Source organism: Mauremys mutica, chromosome 2 (genome assembly GCF_020497125.1).
Source record: "Mauremys mutica isolate MM-2020 ecotype Southern chromosome 2, ASM2049712v1, whole genome shotgun sequence".
NCBI lineage: Eukaryota > Metazoa > Chordata > Testudines > Geoemydidae > Mauremys > Mauremys mutica.
Genome location: NC_059073.1, coordinates 235,063,298 through 235,091,246, shown reverse-complemented (window position 1 = coordinate 235,091,246; position 27,949 = coordinate 235,063,298). Strand labels below are relative to the sequence as shown.

The window sequence follows — 27,949 nt, the reverse complement described above, 5'->3', positions numbered from 1 at the left end:
AGGTCTCTTCTTCTTGCAGGTTGATGACTTCCTACAAGCTTTAATTAGTTATGATAAGGAGCATATTCCTGAGAACTGTCTGAAAGTAGTCAAAGAACATTACTTGAAAGATCCAGAATTCAACCCAAATTTGGTCCGCACGAAGTCCTTTGCAGCAGCTGGTCTCTGTGCCTGGGTTATCAACATAGTAAAATTCTATGAGGTACTATATATCAAAATATTTGGTCTGGACAAGTAGGTGAGTTTGGAAGGATACTACAATAGACGCTTGTGACTATTTCAGCAGACTCAGTGTATTATTTTCAGTGAAGATAGAAGATTAAATGCAGATGGAGGTTAAATGGAAAACAGTGCTAAGGCTTGAAAACTTCATTTTTAAAGAACAAATTTGTGGCCATTGGGGTTTTGTAATTGTCATTTTGATGCAACAGTGGGGACAGATCGTATATCCTTCTTCTCCAGATACACATCCCCCTTCCACTTAATCTAAAGGAAAATCTCAGCTAGCTGTCTACATGACAGTCAGTTTGAGACACAGTTGAGCAATTCTGATTCTCCAGTAGATGCCAGTGGTATATATGCAAACTAGTGAGCCCATTGCAATATGATGGCTGGATGTCATTTAATTGTGAATATTAGAAAATCTACTTGATTACAATGTGCTATTTAAATTAAATGCACACTTTACCCTTTTAATTCTGAGACCAAAAAAATCATTCAACGTGTGAATTGATTTGATTTGCACAGGAGACCTGTTTTCCCAAATTGACACCCCCACCTCCCCCTGCTTTCTGTGCTAAGGAAACAAAAGTTGGAAGTGTTTGGTATGAGTGGGCAGCATTCATTTCTATTTAAGATAGCCTTAAATAAGCTACTGTCAGAACTACAAGGGATAACTACTCTCCTAGAAAGCAAGTAGTATATGTGTATAGCTATAATTATGTATTTAATGTAGGTTTGTATGTATTTCACTACCATATACAAAAGGTAAAGCAAATGTATGCAACCTGTGACTTACTGGTTCATTGTACAGATTAGAAGCTCTTTCATCAGGTGTCATTTGCAGTTTTTGTGGATGAATACAAGGCCTACTTTTTGTCCTAATAAAACTTTACTCTTTCTATTTCTCAAGGTGTATTGTGATGTGGAGCCAAAACGTCATGCATTAGCCCAGGCAAATGCCGAACTAGCATCAGCCACTGAAAAGCTAGGAGCAATTAGGAAAAAGCTTATTGTAAGTACTGTCTGAACAACGATAGTCCTCTTCCAGTATCTTGAGCTCATTTCATTGGCTTGTGTCCATCTCTATGGCAAGGCACTGAATCTGTCCAGAAAGATAACTGGTTTTACTACTCCCCAGCTCTGAAATGCCATAAAGTCCTTGTTTTAGTGTCAAAGATATGGTTGTATTAAGCTTTATTACTACTTTTCCTATAAACCTATTGAAGGGCATCCTGCATTTTCAGTTGGAGCACATTAGGCCATTAACAAGAAATTACAGAATTTCTCCAAAGCCATTCAGCTACATATATAACCAATAGATTTAATAAACAAAAATGGCAATTGATATAAATAACAGAATGATCTGTATGAGCTGTAGATCCCTGCAGAATCAGTTGTTATATGGTTGTTGACTTGTTGGTGCATAAGAATAACTTCCAGAATGGGCATTGGAAGCTCATGCCCATCTGCATTTATGCTTGGCATTAATTACATAAAGTTTGTTATGATGATCTAGTCTAATCTCCTGCATAATATAGGCCATTGTATTTCACCCATTAATTTTTGTGTCAAGTCTATATCTTGTGGTTGAGCTAGTGCATATAATTGATTCCAAGAGCTGAGCAGGATTCAAAGAGGAATTAGACCTTTGTATGGTTAACAAGAATATCCAGAGTTTTTATAATAAATATTAGAAATTAACAAGAGTTTTGGAAGAGAAATAATCCTCTCTGCTTCAGCCTTAATGCAACCTCAAACTATTGAAAATTAGGAAGAAACTTTCTTTGGGGGCAGGCTATCCCATAAGAAACTAAGGGGTTTCTTACCTTCCTGTGACTCATTAGATGGACCATTGGTTTTATTTAATGTGGCAATTCCCTTAGAGTAAGGGAATCATAAGTACTGCAAGATCTGTTGAGCTGGAGAACTCCATGTTTGCTTCTTGCAGCCCACATCTTGGATCCCCTCAGCTTCTATTATGGGATGGTTTGTTCATAGGCCAGTGTTTATCCAAATGCCTTATCTTTTTCAGCAAACTATAGGAAAAAGGGACTCCTTCCCATTGTGTTTTGCTGTTTTACATGAGTAATCTGACTTAAGTAGCTCATTTGTATAAATTACAAATACATTCAAAAAGGCATCCTGAAGTAATATGGCATTATCAGATTTTGAAATGGGCTCACAATAATTCACTTATTGTAATGTAGCACTAGATAAAGGAAAGATACCACTTGGCAGCAGGGCCGGCTCCAGGCACCAGCGCAGCAATTCGGCAGCGGGTCCCTCAATCCCTTTCAGAGAGAAGGACCTGCCACTGAATTGCCACTGAAGAATGAAGCAGCAGCAGTAGAGCTGTTGCCGATTGCAGCCTTTTTTTTTCTTTTTGGGGGGTGGCATTTGGGGCAGCAAAAACGATGGAGCTGGCCCTGCTTGGCAGTTACTGCAATGTATTTGAATTGTCCATTTAAAGGTAATAATATCTGTTACTGAAACATTTTAATTAAAACTTTGTGTTTATCTGATAGTATTTTATAAGGCTTAAAAGATTAAAGTCATTTTAATACTGCAGTCTAAATCACCAAGAAACATATACAAACACTTTTCCAGGATTGTCAACTAGATAAAAATAAAAATTTATTTTAAAAAATATAGTTAAAACTAGGGCTGTCAAACAATTAGAAAAATTAATCGTGATTAATCGCGCTGTTAAACAACAATAGAATACCAGGTTTCAGAGTGGTAGCCGTGTTAGTCTGTATCAGCAAAAACAATGAGGAGTCCTTGTGGCACCTTAGAGACTAACAAATAAATACATTTGTTAGTCTCAAAGGTGCCACAAGGACTCCTCGTTGTTTTTAATAGAATACCATTTATTTTAAATATTTTTGGATGTTTACTACATTTTCAAATATATTAATTTCAATTACAACACAGAATACAAAGTGTACAGTGCTCACTTTATATTTATTTTTTATTACAGCTATTTACACTGTAAAAAACAAAAACAAAAGTTCAGTTCACCTCATATAAGTACTATAATGCAATCTCTTGATCATGAAAGTTGAATTTACAAATGTAGAATTATGTACAAAAATAATTGCATTCAAAAATAAAACAATGTGAAACTTTAGAGCCCACAAGTCCACTCAGTCCTACTTCTTGGTCAGCCAATCACTCAGACAAACAAGGTTGGTTACAATTTGCAGGAGATAATGCTGCCTGCTTCTTGTTTACAATGTCACCTGAAAGTGAGAACAGGCATTCACATGGCTCTGTTGTAGCTGGCATTGCAAGATATTTACATGCCAGATGCACTAAATGTCCCTTCATGCTTCAACCACCGTTCCAGAGGACATGCTTCCTTGCCGATGATGGGTTCTGCTTGATAACGATCCAAAGTAGTATGGACTGACACATGCTCATTTTCATCATCTGAGTCAGATGCCACCAGCAGAAGGTTGATTTTCTATTTTGGTGGTTTGGGTTCTGTAGTTTCCACATCAGTGTGTTGCTCTTTTAAGACTTCAAAACCATGCTCCACACCTTGTCCCTCTCAGATTTTGGATAGCACTTCAGATTCTTAAATCTTAGGTCGAGTGCTGTAGCTATTTTTAGAAATCTCACATCAGTACCTTCTTTGCATTTTGTCAAATCTGCTGTGAAAGTGTTCTTAAAATGAACATGTGCTGGGTCATCGTCTGAGACTGATATAACATGAAATATATGCATAAGGTGGGTAAAACAGAGCAGGAGACATACAATTCTCCTCCTAAGGAGTACAGTCACAAATTTAATTGATGAAATATTTTTTAACAAGCATCATCAGCATGGAAGCATGTCCTCTGGAAAGGTGGCTGAAGCATGAAAGGGCATACAAATGTTGAACATGTCTGGCATGTAAATATCTTGCAATGCCAGCTACATCAGTGCCATGTGAATGCCTGTCCTCACTTTCAGGTGACATTGTAAATAAGAAGCATGCAGCAGTATCTCCTGTCAATGCAAACAAACTTGTTTGTCTTAGCGATTGGCAGAATAAGAAGTAGGACTGAGTTGACTTGTAAGCTCTAAAGTTTTACACTGTTTTGTTTTTGAGTGCAGTTAAAACCAAAAAAATCTGCATTTTAAGTTTCTCTTTCATGATAAAGAGATTGCACTTCAGTACTTCTATGAGGTGAATTGAAAAATACTATTTTTTTTGTTTATCATTTTTACACTGCATATATTTGTAATAAAAAATAAACATAAAGTGTGCGCTGTGCACTTTGTAGTCTGTGTTGTAATTGAAATCTATATTGAAAATGTAGAAAAACGTCCAAAATATTTAATAAATATCAATTGGTATTCTAATGTTATAAGTGCGATTAATCATGATAATTTTTGAGTTAATTGCAATTAATTGACAGCCCTAGTTAAAACCACCTCTGTACAGAAAGCTGGGGAAATAATCTCCATGTAGTAAAAGTTAGATTCTAGGAGCTTCAACTACAAACAAATTAATCTTATTTTATTACCAGAGTCTTATGATAAAGACCAGTCAGAATTCTCTTCCCAGCTTTGCCACATACTTTGAGCCACAGAGGTTGTCAAGTTTCCCCACCTATAAAAGTTACAGGATGTCCTGAGGCTTAATTCAGTTAGGTTAAATATTATGAAATATTAGGTTAGATAATAGGAAAAACTTGAAGTATAAGGCTAGTTAAGCTCAGAGGAGGCTTCCAAACGAGGTTAAGAACAGGTTGGACAAACACTTGTCAGGGATGGTCTAGAGTATACTTGGTCATGCCTCCGTGTGGGCGGGGGCTGTGCTAGATGACTTCTAAAGGTCCCTTCCATTCTACATTTCTGATTCTATGATTATAAATCAATTTGAGGTCATCACATGGAAGGCACAAACCAGGGTTACTATACGTATTTCCTATTTTGACAGAATATACACCTACCAATTCCAGAAAGTCCAGCACTTCATTTTTGACCTAGCTATCACCCAGCATTTCACAGGCCATCTCCAGTTTATGGCTGTTCTCAGTTTTTCAGGGTTAGTTTCCTTTCTTCTGCATCTAGTCCCACCGCAGCATTCTTCACCCAAACAAGTTGCTATATGCAGTCTAGGATGAATAACCTGCAGTTGATCTAGAATTTGTGGACCCCCCACAACTCTGCCACACCCTGTCCCCCAAACTCTTGTCCTTTTTATACTCAAAATTAGCTGGGATCCCCAAGGCTTGTCTACACTGGAAGAGTTATATTGTGTTAGATCACATGTTAACGAACAAGATGACCCACCTGACTGAGTTGTACTGAGTTGAGACACAGGCTGTCATGTAGAACTGTAGGGTTAATCATGACCTGCTGACAAAATATTTAACATCTAACATGATAGACTTTGATATGGTGGGGGCCAGATTCTGTAGTGAATTTACGTCCCCTTTATGCCACTCAGGCAGCATAAATGAGTCATAGTCTGGCTGTAAATGTACAGAGGATTCTCCACTGTAGGGGAACCCTGCTTAGTGCATATGAGCTGGATTCAGGTCTGTGCCAGGGGTGCCATAACAGGGGGCATCAGGGGGCCATGGCCCCATCACTTTTAGGGAGCTTCTGACACTCCTGGTCTGTGCCTATGCCCCCCAACATGTAGGTAGGTAGCCTGTAGAGGGAGGGGGGATGCACTGGGGGGAAGAAAGGTGAGTATTGGAGTTTAACTACGCTACACCAATCTTCCACCGGCACAGGGTCTACTAAGCATCCTGTATCAGTGGCTGCACGACAACCGTTCTAGTTTGTGTTGGAGCTGATTCTGACTGTCTATACTGCAGCATAACAAATGGGATAAGAATGGTGAGAGTTACTTTTCTGTCAAGAATCTCTTGATTCATCATACTGAAGTAGGCATTTACATTTTTCCTACAGCTATCCAAACATCAGTCCATCCATTCACTGACCTCTATCTTTCAATGCACTCCCCTTCCCCATCCCAGTCTTCTGAAGAATAGAGTTAAAGGCAGAGTGTCATTAATGACCTCTGTTTCTAGACTAGACTCATAGATTTCCAATGGCTCCCTGCCCTATGTCCAAGTACTTTTCTTATTGGCCAGCAGAGAAAGTTGTAAATATTTTTCAAATAGAAGTTTTTGTAGATAGCAGTTTTCTATAATGATTAATAATCATTGCAGCCGTTAGTCATTAATCAATAATATATAGTCAGCTTAGGTGACACTATGAGCTTCACCTTTCACTTTTAATGCCTTCTGAAATATATTGTAAAATGACAAATTAAAATCCTTGTCAAGTGCAAACAATATCATAATGATTTATTGTGGGGTTTTTTTTAAATGACAGATATACCTACTGGTGTACGTTCTGTACGTTGTTTAAATATCTGTTGTGTTTTAACACCAGTTAAACTTACTAAAAGAAAAATTGAGCGAATAGATTTCTTCTGAGTGTAAAACCTTTAAGGCTGGGTTTACATGCACATGCCCAAGCCTGCACACACTTACTTCAGTGACAGTTCCCAGTATTTTTAATGGGGCCATTTATGATACTAGGTACTATACTCTGAAGTAAATGTATGGGGGAATCAGGGCCCATTATAGGAAATACAATAAATAGAAAACAATTCAATTTTTAAAAAAAATTAACTGATAAATATTTGATCCAGCAGGACTCAGCAACCCTACTGTAAAGACATTATAGTCCATTACTTCAATAGTGTTGGGGGCATACTATACCGGAAGCACCACAGTAAGACCATATGCTAAAAATCCTTGTGTAAATTGTTTATACACGCACCCACACACAGAGATTATACAGTGTCTCAGACTAGGCAGGGTTGAGCTAGGTTGATATTTGGATGGGAGATGTTGTTTTTATTATTTTTTCTTTAAAATTGTTTGCATAACACCACAAATTTATCCATCACTTTATAATGGTGTAAAATAGATTGTAATCTCTTTAAGGTAAGAAATGTAAGGACCTAATCCAGCTAGCATTTACTACTGAGTGCAAGTGCTTGCTACCATTAGTGGTCTAACAGAGATTCCAGGGCAACATTCATAGTAGTACCTGCTTTGCTCAGTAATAAGTGTTTAAAAATGAGTGTGCACCATCCCATAGAATTTAAAGTGGTTTAGGATGAAAAGCTCTTTATAACTATACTTATACAAACATTGGTGTAGCTGACAGAAAGTGTATTGTATTATAATACAACAGTTTACTTTAGGTATGTTGAAGGTCATGAAGCTAAAAATGCATCCTGATCAGAAAATGCCATAGAAGCAAGAAATTGAGATAGATTGTTCTTAGAGGAAGATCACTGGCCAGATTCATCAGTACTTTTCCCATGAGACAGGCACTGCTTTCACTCTTTGATGATTTCTGTTCAAGAAAATATAGGGTTTTCCTTTATGTATAATTGCAATATTGCCAACTCTCGTGATTTTTTTCATGAGTGACAGGATTTTGGTGGGGGCTGGAGTCCGGTCTCTCAATAATGTGAGAAGCTCCAGTCTTCTAACCAATTTGAGCCTTGCCAGGCGGCAAATCCCTTCCGATTGGTTGCTTAGCCCCAGCTGGTGGGTAAATGGTGCAGGCAGCCAATCGCAGCTGCTGCAGGAAGAGAGAGCTCTCTCCCCCGTCCCCTCTGCAATCTGAATCTATCCTCATAGGAAGGAAGGGAGAGAACAGGAGGGAGCTACAGAACCCAGTGGTTCAAGAGGGCTCCATCTCCTCTTTTTTCCTCTTCTTCTGTGAGCAACGGGGACAGGGTGGCACTGTTGCTTCTGCATCCCCTGGCCTGGGAAGGAGGAGAAGGGGTAAAGAACCCCAGAGCTGCTCCCCACCATTCTGGAAGGCTGGGGGGCTGAATAGATGGAGGGTGGGTGCTGAACTGATGTATAGTGGGGGCTGTCGGGGCAGCTGAACTGATGTGGGGACAGGATTGATTTGGAGGTTGGGGGGCAGAATTAATTGCAGGGATGGGGATGGGCAAATGTGGAGGTGAAAAATCTCCTTACCCAATAAATGCGGGAGAGTGGGAAACACTAACTGTCTCTCTCACACACACTAGAGATGGGCAAGGGGAGTTCAAAAGACAGACCCAAAATAGAACACAATATAATGTTGTTGTTTTTAAATTGCATGAATGTTTGGGGAAAATCTCATGATTTTTTATTTTTTGAGGTTGGCAATACTGTAATTGGCACCTCTCCAGAAAAAAAAATAAAGGAAACTCCTGACTGTGTTCTGTCTTTATGATGCTAAATTCCCAGTTGCTGGCCTCTGTAAATGGGCTCTGGTCAAAATCTGTCAGGAATGGGACAGGAGCAGTCAAGCCTAGTGGTGGGAGTCAGGATACACAAGCCAAGGGCCAGAACTGGGTTACCTGGAGTCAGGGAAGGCAGGAGCAACATTGAGACAGAACTGTAACAAGGTCGGGTGTATCTGCGCAGCAGGTCAATGGTCTGCCTTGATGCACAGACAGCCTCCAGATGTTTTCCCTAGGTCTTAAATAGTGTACCTGGGCCAATAAGGGAATGTGGTAGGCTCCTCTCGCCAGGGCCTCTCTGGGAAGGACATCCAGTGGTGCTTGGCCTCACAAGGCTCACAGCCCATCAATCACTGCTCTGCCAGAGCGGTTGGGTGGCAGCATGGATGTGGCAATTGCTCATGGACCCACAGACCTAGATTCTCGCTCCCCAGATCCTCGCAGTATGGTGGTTATGGAGCGAGCTGTGCTTTTGACCCCTTTTTAGTTCCTGTCAAGTGCACCTCTTTGGTGATAGGTTTCACTACCTTCACCCCTTTCTGGGTAGAACCACACAGTCCTACCACTCTAAGAGTGGATCTCTGGGCTGCAGCTCCTCTGTTTACCAACTGTGATAACAGGACAGACCCAGCTGTGTTTGGCACCTGTAATCCATCTTCCTCCAAGAGCCTGTAACCAGCAGCTGATTAAAAAGCTGATTTAAAACCAGCAGCTGACTCAAGAACTTCTTCTAAGCCAGAGGTTTTCAACCTGTGGTCTGCAAAACCCTGAGAGTCAACAGGCTATGTCTAAGATTTCCAAAGAGATCTGTACCTCCATTCAAAATTTGTAATGGGTCCACAAATGAAAAAAGGTTGAAAACCACTGTTCTAAACAAAGCATTATTTATTCACCCGAAGATATATAACAAGCAGAGCTCAAAGGGATAAAACTATAGAAGGCCTATATGCCCGTGCTATACCTAAACTTTTTTTAAATTTCTTTGCAAGTTTTGGGTAAGTTCTTTTCAGCCCAGACCCCCTTTCCAGGTTTGGGGGAGAAAGCCCGTGCAGCATTCTCTGTGTCTCTGTGGCAACTCCTCACTAGAGCTGGTTAAGACTTGGAATTTCTGTTATGTGGGAAATTTTGACATTTCAAAGTTTTGTTTTAATTTCATGTCAGAATGAAAACAAATATTCTTGAAATTTCCCATGAAATGAACATTCTGAAAACATTTATTTTGGAAAAATTGTTTTGGAAAATTATTGGAATTTTATATTTCATGTCTTTTTTCTTTTTCTTTTTATATTCCTTCATGACATGTCATATTATGCAATGCTGCTACTGATGTCATAATATAATAGCTGAAAATTTAACTACTTGAAACATTTTAATGTCTTTTCTAGATAGTCTCCGCTCTTTATGTTGTGTTGAAGCAGTTTAACACAGTGTTGCCTCCTTGGGCGATTATGTCTTTAATGGTTTAGTGCCACTTTAATCCTAGGCTTGGGAAAAATTTATCTGGTCTGACTGGAACCAGGCAAGTGGGCATTCCCCAATAAATAGCTCCTGCATTGTTTCCATGAGGACCCTTTGTATTATCACTGGTGGCACCTTATCTTTGTCATTGTTTTGCTTCCTGTTTGTTCCCCCCTAACAGTCTCCTTTGATTGGACTCTATGCAGTCAGGCAGGATAATATCAAGCAGGTAAACTGAGATACATATTTCAGAGCAGCACCCATGTTAGTCTGTATCACCAAAAAGAACGAGGCGTACTTGTGGCACCTTAGGTACCAACATTTATTTGAGCTTAAGTTTTCATGGGCTAAAACCCACTTCATCGGATGCATGGAGTGGAAAATACAGTAGGAAGATATATATACACAGAGGACATGAAAAAATGAGTGTTGCCGTACTAACTATAATGAGAGTAATCAATTAAGGTGGTCTATTATCATCAGGAGAAAAAAAACTTTTGTAGTGATTCTCAGGATGGCCCATTTCCAACAGCTGACAAGAAGGCGTAAGTAACAGTAAGGGAAAAAATTATAGCCCATTGAGATACATATGGTATTCATAAAAGATAATACAGATATCTCCATCATTCTTCACAGTCATGAAATAAAAATGTTTTTAGCTTTGTATATTAGACTCTTCTTATTATTTGCTGCATTCAGGACACACTCACAGTCCATTAAATCTGATAGGATCACAGTTAACATTCCATCTTTCTCAAGTATCCCTTTGGAAGCCCTCAGAGGATTTTGCCACACAAAAGGGGTCATCTTTAACTTCCAGGCCTAAAATCATCATCATAAACACCTCCATAAACAAAATAGAAATCTTGTGGGTAATGAGGGAGTCAATACAAATCACACTTACATATCAGGATCTAACCTGGCTTTCCAGCTGTTCCCTTCCTTCCAACATTTTATTGTTCTCATTGTACTGCTTGAATTCTTTGAAATTTTCCTGATTGTCTGTTTTCACTCCCGTGGATTTGCCTATCCAAACTACTGATCTTGGTAATTATAGTCTAAAACTTTTCTTCCCGGGAAGTCATTCTGTTGTGGAACTGTGTACTCTTTGATTCTTGGCAGCTCTTCTTCTAGTACATCTGAGATGGAGTTATTTTTGTGCAAAGCAGAAGTTAGCTAAGCAGTTTCTGAAACCGCTTTGGGACAGCAAAATGGTTTCAGAAGACCTCTCTGCAACTGCTTTCTTTCAAAAGTCTTTTTTACTGTGTTCTTGTAATGCCTCACCTGGATGTTCATGTGCAAAAATGACTCTCCAAGCTGGTTACCTTTTTGTTAACTCTTACATGACATGTCTGCCACTCAAGCATCTGACTTTGGTGCCATCTTTCTTTCATGTTTCTTCACTCATTTATCTTTTTATTTTTTTGCCATCATAGGAAGTATTAATTTCCCTTTGAAGTATAGGGGAGAGGATGCCTGGGAGATGGAGAAACTAACTCTATGATAAATATATTGGATTTTTTTCCCAACCTTCTATTAATGATTGTTAAAGGTGACCTGTGAAGGGAGAAGAATGTGTTTGTGTCCTTTTTTGATTCTTTGTCATAAATAAGGCTACGATTTAGCCATGAGTATTTTTAGTAAAAGTCATGGACAGGTCATGGGCAATAAACAAAGTCACGGCCAGTGACCCTTCCCTGACTTTTACTAAAAATACCCCAAACTAAATCTTAGGTGCTGTGGGAGGGAGGGTGCTCCAGCAGATGCTGCTGTTCTGTGGGGGAGGGGGATGCTCTGGCCGTCGCTGCTGCTCCTGGGTGGGGGTGGGGGGAAGCGGCCCAGGGCCCTGCCGCCGCTGTTGCTCCTCTGGGTGGGGGCAGCCTGGGGTACCGTTGCTGCATCTCCTCCAGGGAGAGGCAGCCCGGGGTCACCGCTGCTGCTCCCGGCCCGCTGCTCCGCGGCAGCTCCCGGGACCAGCTGCCTGGGGCTGTCCAAGCAGCAGCCGGTGTGGCTGGCCCCAGGATTACCCCAGCTGTTCAGGCGGCCCTGGGGTCAGCCACACCAGCCGCTGCAGAAGTCACGGAGGTCCAGGAAAGTCATGGAATCTGTGACTTCTGTGACCTCTATGAAAGACTCACGGCCTTAGTCATAAACAGAAGGTGGCTTTTAATTTTTGGTTGTAGAAGTAGGGGAAATGTGAGGTCTTCCCTAGCTTTTTGGACTTGTTGGAAACTTTCAAGGATTATTGAGAGATTTCTTAAGCTTTAGTGGAAGAGTTGGGCTGATGAATCTTTAATAATAATAATTAATTAAAAAATTCTCCAAGTGTTTCTTGGACGTTTCAGTTAAAGAGGGATGAATAGAAATAGTTTTGAACATTCTTGTCTAAAAATCCTTTCCCCTCTCATTTGCCCACCTTTCAGTCTCCTGTGATACTACTAGTTCTTCAGCTAACCATAGAATCTTCCAGATTAGAAGAGACCTAGGGTTCTCGTATATAAGAATGAGCAGAGAGGAAGAATCACGATGGTCTTTTGATTAAAGCACTGGACTGGACATGAGATCTGCATTCCCTTCCCGCATCCACTGCAGACTTCCTGTGTGATAGGGGGCAAGTCACTTGATGTCCCTGTGCCCTGATGTCCTTTTGTAAAATGGGGATGATTACAATTCCTTTCCCTCATCTTTTTGCTGTCTGTTTAGATTGTAAAATCTTTGGAGCAGGGATTATTTCTTGCTATGTGTTTGTACAATGAGATCCCAATCTTGGTGCCTTATCATAATACTCATCCTCATATTAAAGCAGAAACCTGACTCCTTTTAAAACAAAGTAACTTCAGACTTACCCCACCTATCACTGTGGTGCAGTGTACTCTTCACTTACCTAGTGATTTCCACTATGTCTGCCAATGTATGCTTAATAAGACCCTCTGGAATTTGTGTGTGTGTGTGCGTGCGTGCATGCGCGCGTGTGCGTGTGCAGCACACAAAATCTGCCAGGAGCTCCATAGGCATATAGGAAGACACAGTTCCTGCTTTAAAGACTTCACATCCTTCAGAATGAATGTCATTATATACATGTATAATATTACTAAAGTACAGAAAAATGGCTGAGGTTACAAAACCTATATCTGACTCTGTTGTGCAGGAGCTGGATAACAATCTATGCAGACTCACGGCTTCATTTGAAAAAGCAATAGCAAAAAAAGTCCGATGTCAAGAGGATGTGAACCGAACCAACAAAACAATTGAGCTGGCTAACAGACTTGTCAAGGGACTTCAGGCAAGTAGATTTTTTTCTTAATGCTGTTTCCAAAATTAATAATTAAAATATTCCAAATATTTTAAACTATTTTGATTACATTTAAAAAATTCTGGAGCGTAAGTATTAAATTCCCAGGTGACAGATGAGTTAAATCAATTCAGTAAAAAACAAGCAAGCAAACATACCTTACCTTGCCTATTAGGTTAAGAGGCAACCAAAATCTGAGAATACTATCAGAGGTGTCATGCATTTTTTTTTAAATCACATGCCCCTCACTACATGGCCCCCAGAGAAAAGTCTCCATAACTAAGTCACCACATTTGTACACAACTGCGAACACATTGTGACAGCATAGGCAGCCTCTGGTTAATGAGCAGAGAGACTGAACAATCCTCTAGGTCAGGATTGAGTCATATTGCATCCGCCCACATTGCACTTAGTCTGTAAGTAAGTAGAATACGCTAGTTGGATTTTTTTATATTGCTGTTGCAAAGCTATTCATATTTAATAGGAACTAAATGCATTTTTATTAAAAAACGTAGTCTAAATTTCAATGTAGCCATTATCTTTATGTGTAGACAAATATCATCATAGCGAAACAAACGCCTGTTTAATGGTCAGTTTCTATATAGCCATTCAAGTAAGATGTAGTGCTGCTATATGGCTTCCCTAATTACTCACACAGATAATGCTGCCTTCCCACAATATGTGGGATTTATTACACATCCTTCCTTGGTAAATTGGTATTAACAATAAGAACATAATAAATACATGGAAGATGGTTATACTACTTATATTCCTATGGTCTTCTAAATCTAAAAGGATTTTTAAAAATTAAGTAAAGTTCAGTTTAGGGCTGTTGATTAATTGCAGTTAACTTACGCGATTAACTCAAAAAAATTAATCGTGATTAATCGCAGTTTTAATCACACTGTTAAACAATAGAATACCAATTGAAATTTATTAAATATTTTGGATGTTTTTCTACATTTTCATATATATTGTATTCTGTGTTGTAATTGAAATCAAAGTGTATATTATTTTTATTACAAATATTTGCACTACAGGAATGATTAACAAAATCAATAGTATTTTTCAATTCACCTCATACAAGTACTGTAGTGCAATGTCTTTGTCATGAAAGTGCAACTTACAAATGTAGATTTATTTTGTTACATAACTGCACTCAAAAGTAAAACAATGTAAAATTTTAGAGCCTGCAAGTCCACTCAGTCCTATTTCTTGTTCAGGCAATGGCTGAGACATACATTTTGTTTGTTTACATTTACAGGAGATAATGCTGCCCGCTTCTTATTTACAATGTCACCTGAAAGTGAGAACAGACATACACATAGCACTTTTGTAGCCAGCATTGCAAGGTAGTTACATGCAAGATATGCTAAACATTCATATGCCCCTTCATGCTTCAGCCACCATTCCAGAGGGCATGCTTCCATGTTGATGATGCTTGTTAAAAAAAATATGCATGAATTAAATTCGTGACTGAACTCCTTGGGGGGAGAACTGTATGTCCCCTGCTGTCTTACCTGCATTCTGCCATATATTTCATGTTATAGTAGTCTTGGATGATGACCCAGCCCATGTTGTTCATTTTAAGAACACTTTCACTGCAGATCTGACAAAATGCAAAGAAGGTACCAATATGAGATTTCTAAAGATAGCTACAGCACTCAACCCAAGGTTTAAGACTCTGAAGTGCCTTCCAAAATCTGAGAGGGATGAAGTATGGAGAATGTTTTCAGATGTCTTAAAAGAGGAACACTCCGATGCAGAAAGTACAGAACCTGAACCACCAAAAAAGAAAAACAACCTTCTGCTGGTGGCATCTGATTCAGATAATGAAAGTGAACATGCGTTGGTTCACACTGCTTTAGATAGTTATTGAGCAGAACCCATCATCAGCATGGAGGCATGTCCCCTGGATTCGTAGTTGAAGCATGAAGGGACACATGTATCTTTAGCACATCTGGCACGTAAATATCTTGCGATGCCGACTCCAACCGCGCCATGAGAATGCCTGTTGTCACTTTCAGGTGACGTAAACAAGAAGCAGGCAGCATTATCTCCTGCAAATGTGAACAAACTTGCTTGTCTGAGCGATTGGCTGAACGAGAAGTAGGACTGAGTGGACTTGCCGGCTCTAAAATTTTACATTGTTTTATTTTCGAATGCAGGGTTTTTGGTACATAATTCTACATTTGTAAGTTCAACTTTCATGATAAAAAGATTGCACTACAGTACTTGTATTAGGTGAATTGAAAAATACTGTTTCTTGTTTTTTTACAGTGCAAATACTTTGTAATAAAAAATAAATATAAAGTGAGCACTGTACACTTTGTATTCTGTGTTGTAATTGAAATCAATATATTTGAAAATGTAGAAAACATCCAATTTTTTTAAATAAATGGTATTCTATTATTGTTTAACAGTGTGATTAATCACACGATTAATCGTGATTAACTTTTTTAGTCACATTGAATCGCAATTAATTTTTTAATCACTTGATAGTCCTAATTCAGTTAGATTTCATAAAGTCCTTGTTTATGTATTCTGCAAAAACACAACTCACTTCTTTTGCAAGGAATGCCTCCATTTCTGCAGACAAGGTGGGTGAGATAGTATATTTTATGGGACCAACTTCTATTGGTGAGAGAGACAAGCTTTCAAGGTCACCTGAAGAAGAGCTCTGTGTAAGCTTGGAAGCATGTTTCTCTTACCAATAGAAGTTGGTCCAATAAAAGATATTACCTCATGCACCTTGTCTCTGTAGTATCCTGGGACCAACAAGGCTACAAAACACTGGATTTCCGCAGTCAGGCAGTGAAGACTGCAATCAAGGAGATTAGGTCAGTTTGAAAAGCAGAATGAGAGTTTAATTTACTGAAACCATCTGATGTGATTAAAACAAACCAGGTTTTGTCATATAGTTAATTTCAACTTGCATGTTGTCAGTCACATGAAGAAAAAAATGATTCTGTTTGTTACAGCACAGTGAAATCACTGGTGTATTTTGTTATTAGCTGGGAATGAACAGTTTTAGTTCAAAATTCTCAACATTAGCCAGATGTTGCAAGAATTTACTACCACGTGTAATCCCACTGAGTTCTCAATGGGTCTATGCCCAGTAGTAATCACTAAAACTTGGTTTAAGGGTTTATTTCAAATGTGAAGAAAACTATTTACAAAGACAGAGTTTTCTTTAGTGGTAGTATTGTGTAAGATAAGAAAAAATATTTTAAAGGATTCATTCAAAATGTCATCTTTTTTCCTCTGAAAATAAATTCTTTTTGACTAGAACAGGAGACAGTTAACTTCTGAAAAGCATCAAGACTGATGATTTTGTCTATATAGCATTGACCTGGAAGCTCAGCCATTCAGACTAATAAATCAGGCAATTTATATTTAATCATTAACTAACTCCCGAGCTGAACAGCTGTTCAAAATTAGAAATGGGTCACCCCGGCTAGGATGACATTACAGGCAATCTATAATACATTAGAATAAAATTATAGTGATTTTTAACTGTCTGGAAATTTATTACACTCCATGTTCCAACTCTTAAACCCTTGTTAGCCAATGTCACTAGTGATTTATGGTTCTTGGGTAGTATGGTAAAATTACTGAAGATTTAAATAGACTATCATTCTATGTTTAGTAAATCTTCAAATTTCAAAGCTATTTTGGAAAATGAGGTGGGTGCACTTTATTTATGACTTACCAACCAGTGACAACAAGGAAGGAGACTGGATAAATCTAAAAGCCCTCTTGTACGTTAATGGATTTATTGTCTGGTTGACTTAAGTTAATGATTTAAAGAAGAATCTAATAGGGGCTGCAAAAAGTACTGGATATCTAAAATACTTCAAAATGAAGGTGTTTGATTACAGAAGTAATTGTTAGTGCTTAAACAAAAACAGTCCTTATTCTCACCATTTGTTGGAAATCTCTTAAGCATGAGAACACATTTAGAATTAAGCACCCTCACACGTATCAAGTTGCATTTCATGAGTTCACATCATGAGGCTTAAAATGCTCACACAATTAAGAATTGTGCTTTGGGTAAAGATACTTCAGTTATCTTTGTGGATAATTGGGATGCACATGGTTACTCCTGAGGGCATTCTGTGCACAATATTTTAAAATTCTGCAAAATTCTGCAAATTTTATTTGTCAAATAAATGTGGAGGCTCCAGTTTGGCATTGGGGAGCACAGGCCACTGGCTGCCCAAAGGTGTGAGATCACTGTGCGGGCCCCCCTCCCCGGGACACAGACTCAGCGGTGAGGCTGCACACAACCCTGACACAGCGCCAGGACTGGGACTGCCCAGAAACACCTCAGGGCCCTTCTCCTCCGCACCAGATGTGGGTTGAGAGGGTTATGTGTGGGGCAATCTGGGTGTGAGCGGCTCAGTGAAGGAGCTGGATGCACGGGGGCTTGTTAGGGGGTTCTGGGTGCAGCAGTAATGGGAGTCTGCGGGGGGTCCAAGTGAAGGTGGTTGGGGCTAAGCAGAAAGGGTCTGGGGAGGATAGAGCTCGGCCGGGGGGGTCTAGGTATGGGGGGCTCAGTGGGGGGTTCCAGATGCTGGGGATCCAGGTGCATCTGGTTGGGGCTTGGTGGAGTGGATATCTGGTGTGGGTGGCCTGTCCAGGTGCAGGGGGAGTGGGAATCATCAACGGGGCTCCGTGTGTGAGGGTGAGGCTCGGCAGGAGGGTTTGGATATGAGGGGGTTGAGATCCATGGGGGTTGGGTGGAGCGGGGAGCAGCTCCCTGTACAGGGATTCTTCCCCCTGCAGCTGAGGAGCATTGGGCACAGGTAACTGGGGGACTTTGCAGAGCTTCCTGCAGCTGGGGGACAAATCTGGGGGTGGGTCTGATGTGGCCCTGAATGCCGTGCAGGGGAAGAGGGAATCTTGTCCTCCCCCGCCCAGACAGGACTAGCCCTGAGCCCGGCGCAGCGTAGGAGCCACCAGCTGGGTCTTCCCCAGTCCCCCTGCTGATTGGAAAGCAGATGGAGCCAATTTTTTAAATCTATTTTTAAAAATATTTATTTTGATATCTATAAAGTGCCTATTCCAGTAGCTCTAGATGCTTTAACAGCTTTTAAATACACAATGATCTGTTTGCATAAGCCAGCTGGGGTAAAATAATAATTATCTATACTTCTTCTAATAATAACCCCCAACACTAACCACACAAGATCCCTCCAAAACATCACAAAAAGGTGGACTGGAAAAAAGATGTGCTTTGCAGAAGTCCAGACTCTGCAAAAATAAGAACACGGAGTAGAGCAAGATCCAACATCAAAGAACCTCTTATTGTGAATGCCCTACCACCAGCCCTTCTCCCTTACAAACCATTAGGTTGTTAGTGTGAGTACTTCAGCCGATTGCATCTTTGGTGGTATCCCATGAGGAGAAAGTCAATCTCTTAGGTAATCCATGCTTAAAACCATTCAGATTTTTCCCTAGCTATTCCTTTCAAGTATCTGGCCCTCATTACAATGTTTTCCAACAAATATAGTGAAGTTGGAGAAAAAGAGTTTAGGAATCCCAAATCATTACAGTTTTTAATTCAGTAAAATCTCCATGACTTATGGTGGGTGAGTCAAGCAAGACAAAATAAGAATGAAACTTCTTCAACCAAAACTTGAACCAAAAATTGTTATATATTTTTTTGAGGGTCAAACAGTTCGGTTAACTTTTTTTTGCTCCTTATTATTCATCACTTCTGGCCAGAAGCAATGAAATACCACATGAAACATTATCATCAGAGTATACGTGGCCCAACCAGAAACAAAAATTACTGGAAACCTGGTGAAAGAGAAAGAAGGAAAGAAAATAAGCAAGCATATTTTGGCAATAATTCCATCCTAATGTTGTAGACCCAGAAGTTGCCAATAGCCACAAAAAAGTATGAGAGAGACAAGGTGGGTGAGGTAATATCTTTTATTAGACCAACTTCTGCTGGCAGAGAGGACAAGTCTTTGAGCTTCACAGAGTTCTTCCTGAGGTCTGGAGAAGGTATCCAGGGTGTCACAGCTAAATACCAGGTGGGACAGATTGTTAAACATAACGGGTTCACATGTTCTAAGAGACCACTTATAAATGAAGTGGGCACTTAACACCTCTGCAGTCGCAGGATGACGGAGAGTTAATAGGCAGTGGTGTGAGTTACAAATTGTTGTAATGATAAAACCAGTGACTGTTGAGTCCATGATTTTTAGTGTCCACCAGAGTTATGAATGTAAGTTTCCAGGCACATCTTTTGAAGGTATTGTGGAGGTTTCCTTTGAGGACAAGGACTGAGAGGTCATATATGGAGTGAACTCTGTGAAAAGTGGTCACACACAGGTAATAGAGTGTTTTTGTCTTTTATCATTTGTGTTAGTTCAATGTTAACAACTCCCTCAGATCACCATGGATGTCGCCTTCCTATACATCAACAACTCTCACCATGACGTTAAATGTCTACAAGACAATGGATAACACTCCGATATCCATCCCAAACACATCACCAAACTCATCCATTTCATCCTCACCTACAATAACTCTACATTTAACAACAAACACTTTGCTCAAACATGGGAACAGCGCAAAGTACCAGGATAGTTCTCCAATATGCCAGCCTCTTCATGGGCCACCTTAAGGAAGGATTATATGGTATACCTGAGATACATTGATGATATTTTCATCCTCTGGACAGATGACCTAAATTCCCTCATAGATTTCCACCACAACTTCAACAACCACCACCCATCCATCAAATTCTCTCTAGAGCATTCCCTGACTGTCATCTTCCTGGACACCATAATCCATTTAAAAAATAGAACCCAACAGGCAGCTATATACAAGAAACCCATGGATCATCAAGCTTATCGTTACAGTAGCCATTCCATCAAGAAATCTGTTATCTACAGCCAGGATCACAGATGTCACAGAATATGCTCTAAAGAAAATTTCCAGGATACACATGTTAACACTCTCTTAAAACTGCCTTCGCCAGATAAGGACACTCCACCACAAAAGTAGATTGCATCATGGAATGGGCCACCCAAATACCTCGAGAGAAACTTCTTCAACACAGTTTAAAAAAACCAACAAACCACTATCCACACATCCCGAGTTGTCATCTACCACTCAAAGCATATGGGATATCATCCATCAAATACAATCCATATTCAATGGAGACCATATACTGAAAAAGAACTTTTCCAAGCCTCCTCTTCTGGCCTTCAAACACAACCCACCAACCTGCCAAACTCATTATTAGAAGCAAGCTCCCCTCAGACCAGGACACACAAACCCAAAACTGCAGCAGACCCTTCCAGAACAACAGATACAAAACCTGCAGCCATATCTGAACTGCTATATCATCTCCCACAACACACCTTTCAAGATCCATGAGTCCTACACATGCCTATCACAGCTCATCTAGTGAATCAAATGCCCCAACAACAACTGTATGGGTGAAACCAGACAACCCTATACTCTTGAATTAATTCTCACAAAAAATGATAAAAGATAAAAGCACCCTATGGCCTGTGAGTGAACACTGTTCACAAAATGATTATTCCATATTTGACTTTTCAGTCCTTTTCCTGAAAGGAAACCTGTGAAACACCTTCAAAAGATGTGCCTAAGAACTTAAATTCATAACTCTGCTAGCCACTAAAAGTCATGGACGTAACAGAGACCCTGGTTTTATGGGTCATTACAACAATTTGTAACACACTTTGCTGCCTATTAATCCTCTTTCATCCTATGCCTGGAGAGATGTTAAGTGTCCACTTCATTTATATGTGGTCTCTTAGAACATGTGAACCCTTTATGCTTAACAATCTGTCCCACCTTGTATTTAGCTTTGATATTCTGGTTACCTTCTCCAGACCTGGGGAAGAGTTCTGTGAAGCTCAAAAGCTTGTCTCCTCCACCAAGAGAAATCAATCTAATAAAAGATATTACCTCACCCACCTTGTCTTTTCGGTATCCTGGGATCAACACAGCTACAACAAAATTGAAAACAAAAAATATGCATCGTTATTTGAACCAAACCTCTAAATCTTTGAAGTTCATCCTGTGATGGGTTTGATCACAGAAACCCCCTTGGGACTGTCACCTGATGGGCTGAGACGACCTCTGAGCTCATTTTCTCTGCCAGTTTGGGCCTCCAGAACCCTGCCTTGTTGAGCCACACATGCCAGTCTGCTCCAACACAGACCCAGGGTCTGAACCACGCACCCCAAAGCTGCAGGCTTAACTGAAAACAGTTTAAGAAGAGCTCCTATCTCCAGCACCCAGACAGCTTTGGAATGATACCTTACAAGAGACCTTTTGCATAAAGCATATTCCAGTTACATTATATTCTCACTCATTAGCATATTTTCATAAAATCATATGGCGTGCAACGTCACACATCTATTACTGATATTGTGCATTTCCTTACACCAAATTATTGCGCTTCTATACATTTTAAAGTTATTTTGAGGTTAACTCTTCTGCCAACTCTGAGTTTAAAGAGGTAGTTAATAATATATCTGTCCATGAAATGTTACAATTTTGTATTTTAGGCTGAAAAAATTCGTTGGAGCCAGTCTATTAAATATTTTGAAGCTCATGAAAAGACACTGTGTGGTGATGTCCTGTTAACAGCGGCTTTTGTGTCCTATGTTGGATCTTTTACAAAACAATATCGTCAGGAACTGGTGGAACATATGTGGATTCCTTTCCTTAAATCACAAAAGGTAAAACTTATTGTACAAAATGGTGGCCCATAATGGAAGCTCAGATCCATTAGCTCTGTAGTTCAGAATGTAAAAGTACAGTTCTGCTCTTAAAAGTTGACTGTAAAATGTCTTTGTAGAGCTCAGTGTTTGTCTTTCAATGGCTTTTATCAGATTTTCTCAGAGTACAAGTAAAATATTGTTTTCTCTAACAGTAAGGCTTGCAAACTCTATGCCAAGTGAGTTTCTTTCCCTTTTACACATCTTCATTCTGTAGGCCAAATTATATCCTCTGCTAATCCAGTGCAATAGCAGTCGTTACTGATGGGGATGTGTAAGGATTAAATTCCATCTAACTTTCAGGTTCCAAGAAAATTTTGAAATGGCTTTCCCTATATTGATTATTGCAACATCCTCCTCTCTGACCTCCTGAACACACCCATCAATTCAAAATGCAGCCACTATACTCATTTCTCTTGCCTGTTGATTTTGTCATGTAACACTGTAACATGACAACATGTACCATGTAACTTCTTTGAATCCCTCTCTTGGCTTCCTGTCCAATATATCAAATTTAAGCTTCTTATCACCAATTTCAAAACTCTGTCACTCTGCCCTTCTCTGCTTATACTCTCTTATGAAGTTTTGCGTTGCCCCCACAACCCCTCTGCTCTGTGAGTGAATGTTCCCAACTTCTGTGTATTTCTTAATCTACCCTTACAGTCCTCATCACTGTAACATTTCAGCATCTCCCAATTATTACTGGATTTTATCCTCAAAACACCCCGGAGAAGAAAGGAAGTATTATCATCCCTATTTTCAAATGGGGAGTTGACGCAAAAGGGTAGGTTAACTGATGTGCCCCAGGCCATACCAGAAGTATGTGGCTAAGCTGTGAATTTTATCCAGGTCTCCTGAGTCCACCAAGTCCAGTGGTGTATCCTTCTTCCCTCATCCACCTGTTTGTCAGATTCTCACACAGTCACCTCTGTGACCTTCCTGATCTTTTCTGCATTTCTGCCTTGCAGCCTCTAGGTGACTCGTATGTAAATTACCTATTGTTATTCCTTGCCCCCCTGACTCTCTGTAATTCTTTGTCTTTAGACTCTGTGCTCCTTGGAGAAGGGACTACCCTTAACTCTTAGCACATTGTGATCACTACCTTAAATTAATAATAATAATTTCTCTAATACACTCTTTAAATACTGGTATTGCTAGTCAAATCAGCTCTTTTACTGAGTGGCAATTTCAGACGTGTTCCCCATGGAGAGATAAAAATATGGTTAATGAGTTGTTTTAAAAACACAGGTGCTAGCTAAAAGCTTTTCTTTATGAAAAGTAGAAGCTACAGTGATGCAGTCTCTTAGTTTTGTGCAGGTTTGGGACACTAGATAAAGTTACATATTAAAATAATACCTTGCTTTGTAAGAACAAACCACCATCATCACCACAATGCTATGTCTGCTTCCAAACAAATTTATTTCAATCCTTGAAACTGACTATACTATTTGTCATGTTTTACTTCATAAAATAGATGGCTGCGTGATTAGAATCAGGGTTTAGGCAATGTTAAAGAAATACATCCTTTGCCATAGTTCAGTAATAGTTCTTACCCAACAACAGAATTGTTGCCAAGGTAACTAAACTGGAGATTATCTATCTAATCTAATCTAATCTAAATTGGGGAATAAGAATAACCTAGGGAATTATAGTCTGTTTAACTTTGGTACCCAGAAAGATAATGGAGCAAATAACCAAATAATCAATTTGTAAGCACCTAGAATTTAATAAAGTGATAAGTAACAGTCAACATGTATTTATCAAGAACAAATCATGTCAAACAACCTAATATCCTTCTTTGACAGGATAACAAACCTTGTGGATATGGGGAAGCAGCAGATGTGATATGTCTCGACTTTAGTAAGGTTTTTGATACTGTCTCACATGACCTTCTCATAAACAAAGTAGGGAAATACGACCTAGACAAATCTACTATAAGGTGGATGCACAGCAGGTTGGAAAACTGTACTCGGAGAGTAGTTATCAATGGTTCTCAGTCAAGTTGGAAGGGCAGATCAAGTGGGGTACTGCAGGGATCTGTCCTGGGTCTGGTTCTATTCAGAGTTTTCAACAATGATTTGGATAATGGCATAGAGAGTATACTTATAAAGTTTATGGATGATACTAAAATGGGAGGGATTGCAAGCTCTTTGGAGGGCAAGATTAGAATTCAAAATAATCTTGACAAAGTGGAGAAATGGTTTAAAATAAATAGGTTGAAATTCAATAAGGAGAAATGCAAAGTACTACACTTAGAAAGGCGTAATCAATTGTACAAATAAAAAATGGGAAATGACTGCCTGGGAAGGAGTACTGCAGAAAAGGATTTAGGGGTTACAGTGGATCATAAACTGAATCTCAGTCAAGGTGGATAAAAATCAATAATAAAAAAAAAAGATTTTTTATTTAAATCAGATTTTTTTATATAAAATGCATAAAATGCATCCAGTAATCATCCTTCCATAATGCCAACTATAATAAACTTCAGAGATAAGGGTGAACCATTCAAGAAATAGATATTCACTGATGATGTTTTAAAGAAAGTCACACCAGTGAACTGGTGGATGTCATTTAAGCACTTGGATTCAGAGACTGTTGAAATGATAATCTCACTTTTAACAGCAGTAGCTTCTTCTGCTGGTGTAGAAAGAATATTTTCTTCCTGTGTACTAATTCATTCCAAATTGAGAAATCGTTTGTGACCTGGAAAAGCAGGAAAGCTTGTTATTCTTTTCCAGATTATGAAAAAACAAGAAAATGAAGGTGAAGATGACTGAGTTAGCTCCAGAAGCCAATATTTTAAGTTTCTCATGTTGACCTGGCTGACACAGTCAATTAAATTTTTTTTTTAATATTTCATTTAACTATTTTAGTTAAAAACAATTTTAACAAAAACAAACCTGATTTTAAAAAAACTTGAATGTTTAACTAAATTCAAAAATTCATATGCTTGTTTTGTTAAAATATTATATGTTTGCTGTTGAAGAAAAAAATCCAGAATACATAACGTTGTTGTTTTAGTTAAACAAAACAATTTAAATGTCTGTCTGGTGATGTTCTCCTCCTAATACAGTATGGCAAGAAAATGCTCCAAATATTAATGATTAACCTGTTGAATTGGAGATATTTCACCGCCCAATGACTTCATAAATATCTGCTTCAATTATCTTTGGTAAATGAAATAACCAAACAATCATTCATTTTCTGCTATAGCTGTAAAACTAATCTGAAAAGTTTTCAAAATAAATCACTTTCAAAATGTATAGTGTGTACCTTCTAAAAATGAAACCTACATCTACTCAGAACTGATAAGGCCACAACTGGGGTACTGTGTCTAGTTCTGGGGAAGATGTGTACAGATTCGAGAAAGTCAAGAGGAGAGCAACAGAAATGATTAAAGGTTGAGAAAACATGACCTATGAAGGAAAGATTGAAAAAAAAATGGGTTTGTTTAGTCTGGAGAAGAGAAGATTGAAGGGGGACATAACAGTCTTCAAGTATGTGAAAAGTTGTTTTATAAAGGCGGGTGATAAATTGGTCTCCTTAGCCACTGAGGACAGGACAAGAAGTAATGGGTTTAAATTGCAGCAAGGGAGATTTAGATTAGACATTAGGAAAAACTCCCTAACTGTAAGGGTAGTTAAGCACTGGAACTAATTACTTAGGGAAGTTGTGGAATCGCCATCATTGGAGGTTTTTAAGAACAGTATAAATAGGCATCCGGCAGTGATGGCTTAGAAAACACTTAGTCTTGCCTCAGTGCAGGGAACTGGAGTAGATGAACTCTCAAGATCCCTTCCAATCCTACATTTCTATGATTTCTATGATATGGTACATTCCTTTTAGTGCTACAGATTTTGCACATCTGGTTCACCATAAAACATCATTTCCTGTAAACATTAATTCAGTACTTAGACTCGTGTGTGTTGGGTGGGGAGGAATAATCTGTCCTTCTCCTCCAAAAAAGTGTTAGATTTTGGAATTCAGTTCCAGCTATTATTTGCCAGAAATAAAAACCTAGGGTGAAATCCTGATACTGTTGGAATCAATTGGAGTTTTGCCATTGACTTCCATGAGGCCAATATTTCACTCTTAGAGAAGAAAGTTCTGGTATCCTATTATCAGTCCTCAGACCCATAGAGTATACTACCTATTTGGAGATTTCCTTAAAACAATTGCTTTTTTTTAATTCTACCCATCCTCCTACCTTCAGGCTTCATGATTTAAGATTTTCATTTCTTTTAAAGAACACAAGCATGATAACACTTAGCCATCATATACTCATACTTACTCTATTTGGCTTGTGGGAAATGAGTTGGAGGTGGCAGTGCAGTTCCTAGTGTTGGCTCTAATTGGTGAGTTTATTGGCTGTCTTTGCAGAGAAGCAATAGCAATGGAGATTGCCCTATATGTGATTTATGTAGGTGACCTCTTTATCACATAGCTGAAACACATTAGCAAAGTGGTGCAAGAAGCCTGTTATGCTGCTACCCATATTGTCTACCTTTTCTGTACATAATGAGCTTTATTCTTCAGAATTACCAATTCAATGCCACTCATGAGCACTGAATTTGTCCTTCTCTTTAAGTGTTAAAAGCAATATACACTGCAAACTATGTACACGTATGCTGTTTACTTGATTTAATAAATTCTAAAGAAAATATTTATGAAGTTTCTTAAATGAGAAGAAAACACAGCTGGAGATATACCTATCTCATAGAACTGGAAGGGACCCTGAAAGGTCATCAAGTCCAGCCCCCTGCCTTCACTAACAGGACCAAGTACTGATTTTGACTTAAATCCCTAAGTGGCCCCCTCAAGGAGGGAATTTACAACCCTGGGTTTAGCAGGCCAATGCTCAAACCACTGAGCTATCCCTCCCCTGCTGTAAATTATAGGATTATCTGCTTTGCATTATATATCCTGTTTCTTTTGGCCTCTGATAGGCCACAGGAGTCTTACTTTCTTTTATATATAATAAATCTCTAATTACATTGGCTCCTATTATTTTGTACATCACACTGAGTCTTGTCTTGCTACTTTACAACCTTGCTGGATTATTATTATATTTCATTCTGATTCAAAGGTTCCTATTCCAATAACTGAAGGCCTGGACCTGATTGCCATGTTGACTGATGATGCTACGATTGCAGCATGGAATAACAAAGGACTGCCCGGTGATAGAATGTCAACAGAAAATGCCACTATTCTAACACACTGTGAGCGTTGGCCTCTGATGATAGATCCCCAGCAACAGGGAATTAAATGGATAAAGAATAAATATGGAACTGACCTTAAAGTCATACGTTTAGGACAGAAAGGGTATGTGTGCACACTGAAGAATTAGCTCTCGTATTTACTGCTATAAATTTCCCCTAATTTTTACAAGGACTTGGTGTTTGTTGTGTTGTATTTACTTGTAGATTTGAAATATTATAATACTGCTGCTTATTTATCCATGGTAGCATTTCCCATTTTAAAAGCTCTGCTTGAAAAAGACACTTCCTGCTGTACTGTTTTCAAGTGTTAAAGAGGGAATAAAGTTAATGTTGGAGGTGCATTGCACGTGAGGGCAAATTGGTTTTCCCATAAATAGGGTGCTAAAAGTAAAGCCTTTGTTTAGTTTCCTGATTATTGGACATTTTTATATAGTACAGTTTAGTATATAGGATAATGGCATATATGTACCTAATGCAGAGTGAGAGACTCAGTCTAGTGGTATTACACAGAAAACTGCATTCAGTAACAGATTATCTAAAACATTTTGAATTCTGGTAGCTAAGTTTGAATGGAATTAAGTTTAGGTTCTGTGGAATGGGTCTGTTTTTATCTCCTGTCATGCTGACTTTGATTTATTGAGGGGCTTGTGGTCAGTTTTGAACTGAATGTTATTTTATCTGCTGCAGTAAAATATCTTTGAAAACTACCACATCT

The 27,949-nt window shown here is 39.0% G+C and overlaps 1 protein-coding gene and 1 long non-coding RNA gene across 2 annotated transcripts in view; one reads left to right on the top strand and one right to left on the bottom strand.

The window, feature by feature from the left end:
• The window catches only part of DNAH11 (dynein axonemal heavy chain 11), a 305,959-nt gene that overhangs the window by 223,935 nt on the left and 54,075 nt on the right, over nt 1–27,949 (top strand). Inside the window, exons 60-64 of the mRNA XM_045004937.1 lie at nt 20–202; nt 1,133–1,234; nt 13,098–13,232; nt 21,803–21,976; nt 27,102–27,337. Of these exons, the coding sequence (XP_044860872.1) occupies nt 20–202; nt 1,133–1,234; nt 13,098–13,232; nt 21,803–21,976; nt 27,102–27,337 (830 nt within the window). The remainder of the gene's footprint in view (nt 1–19; nt 203–1,132; nt 1,235–13,097; nt 13,233–21,802; nt 21,977–27,101; nt 27,338–27,949) is intronic.
• On the bottom strand, nt 24,677–27,166 carry LOC123363674. Its single transcript, XR_006576855.1, has 3 exons — nt 27,064–27,166; nt 26,307–26,459; nt 24,677–24,718 (listed from the first exon to the last, which is right to left on the bottom strand). It is a non-coding gene; the product is annotated as an uncharacterized LOC123363674 (long non-coding RNA).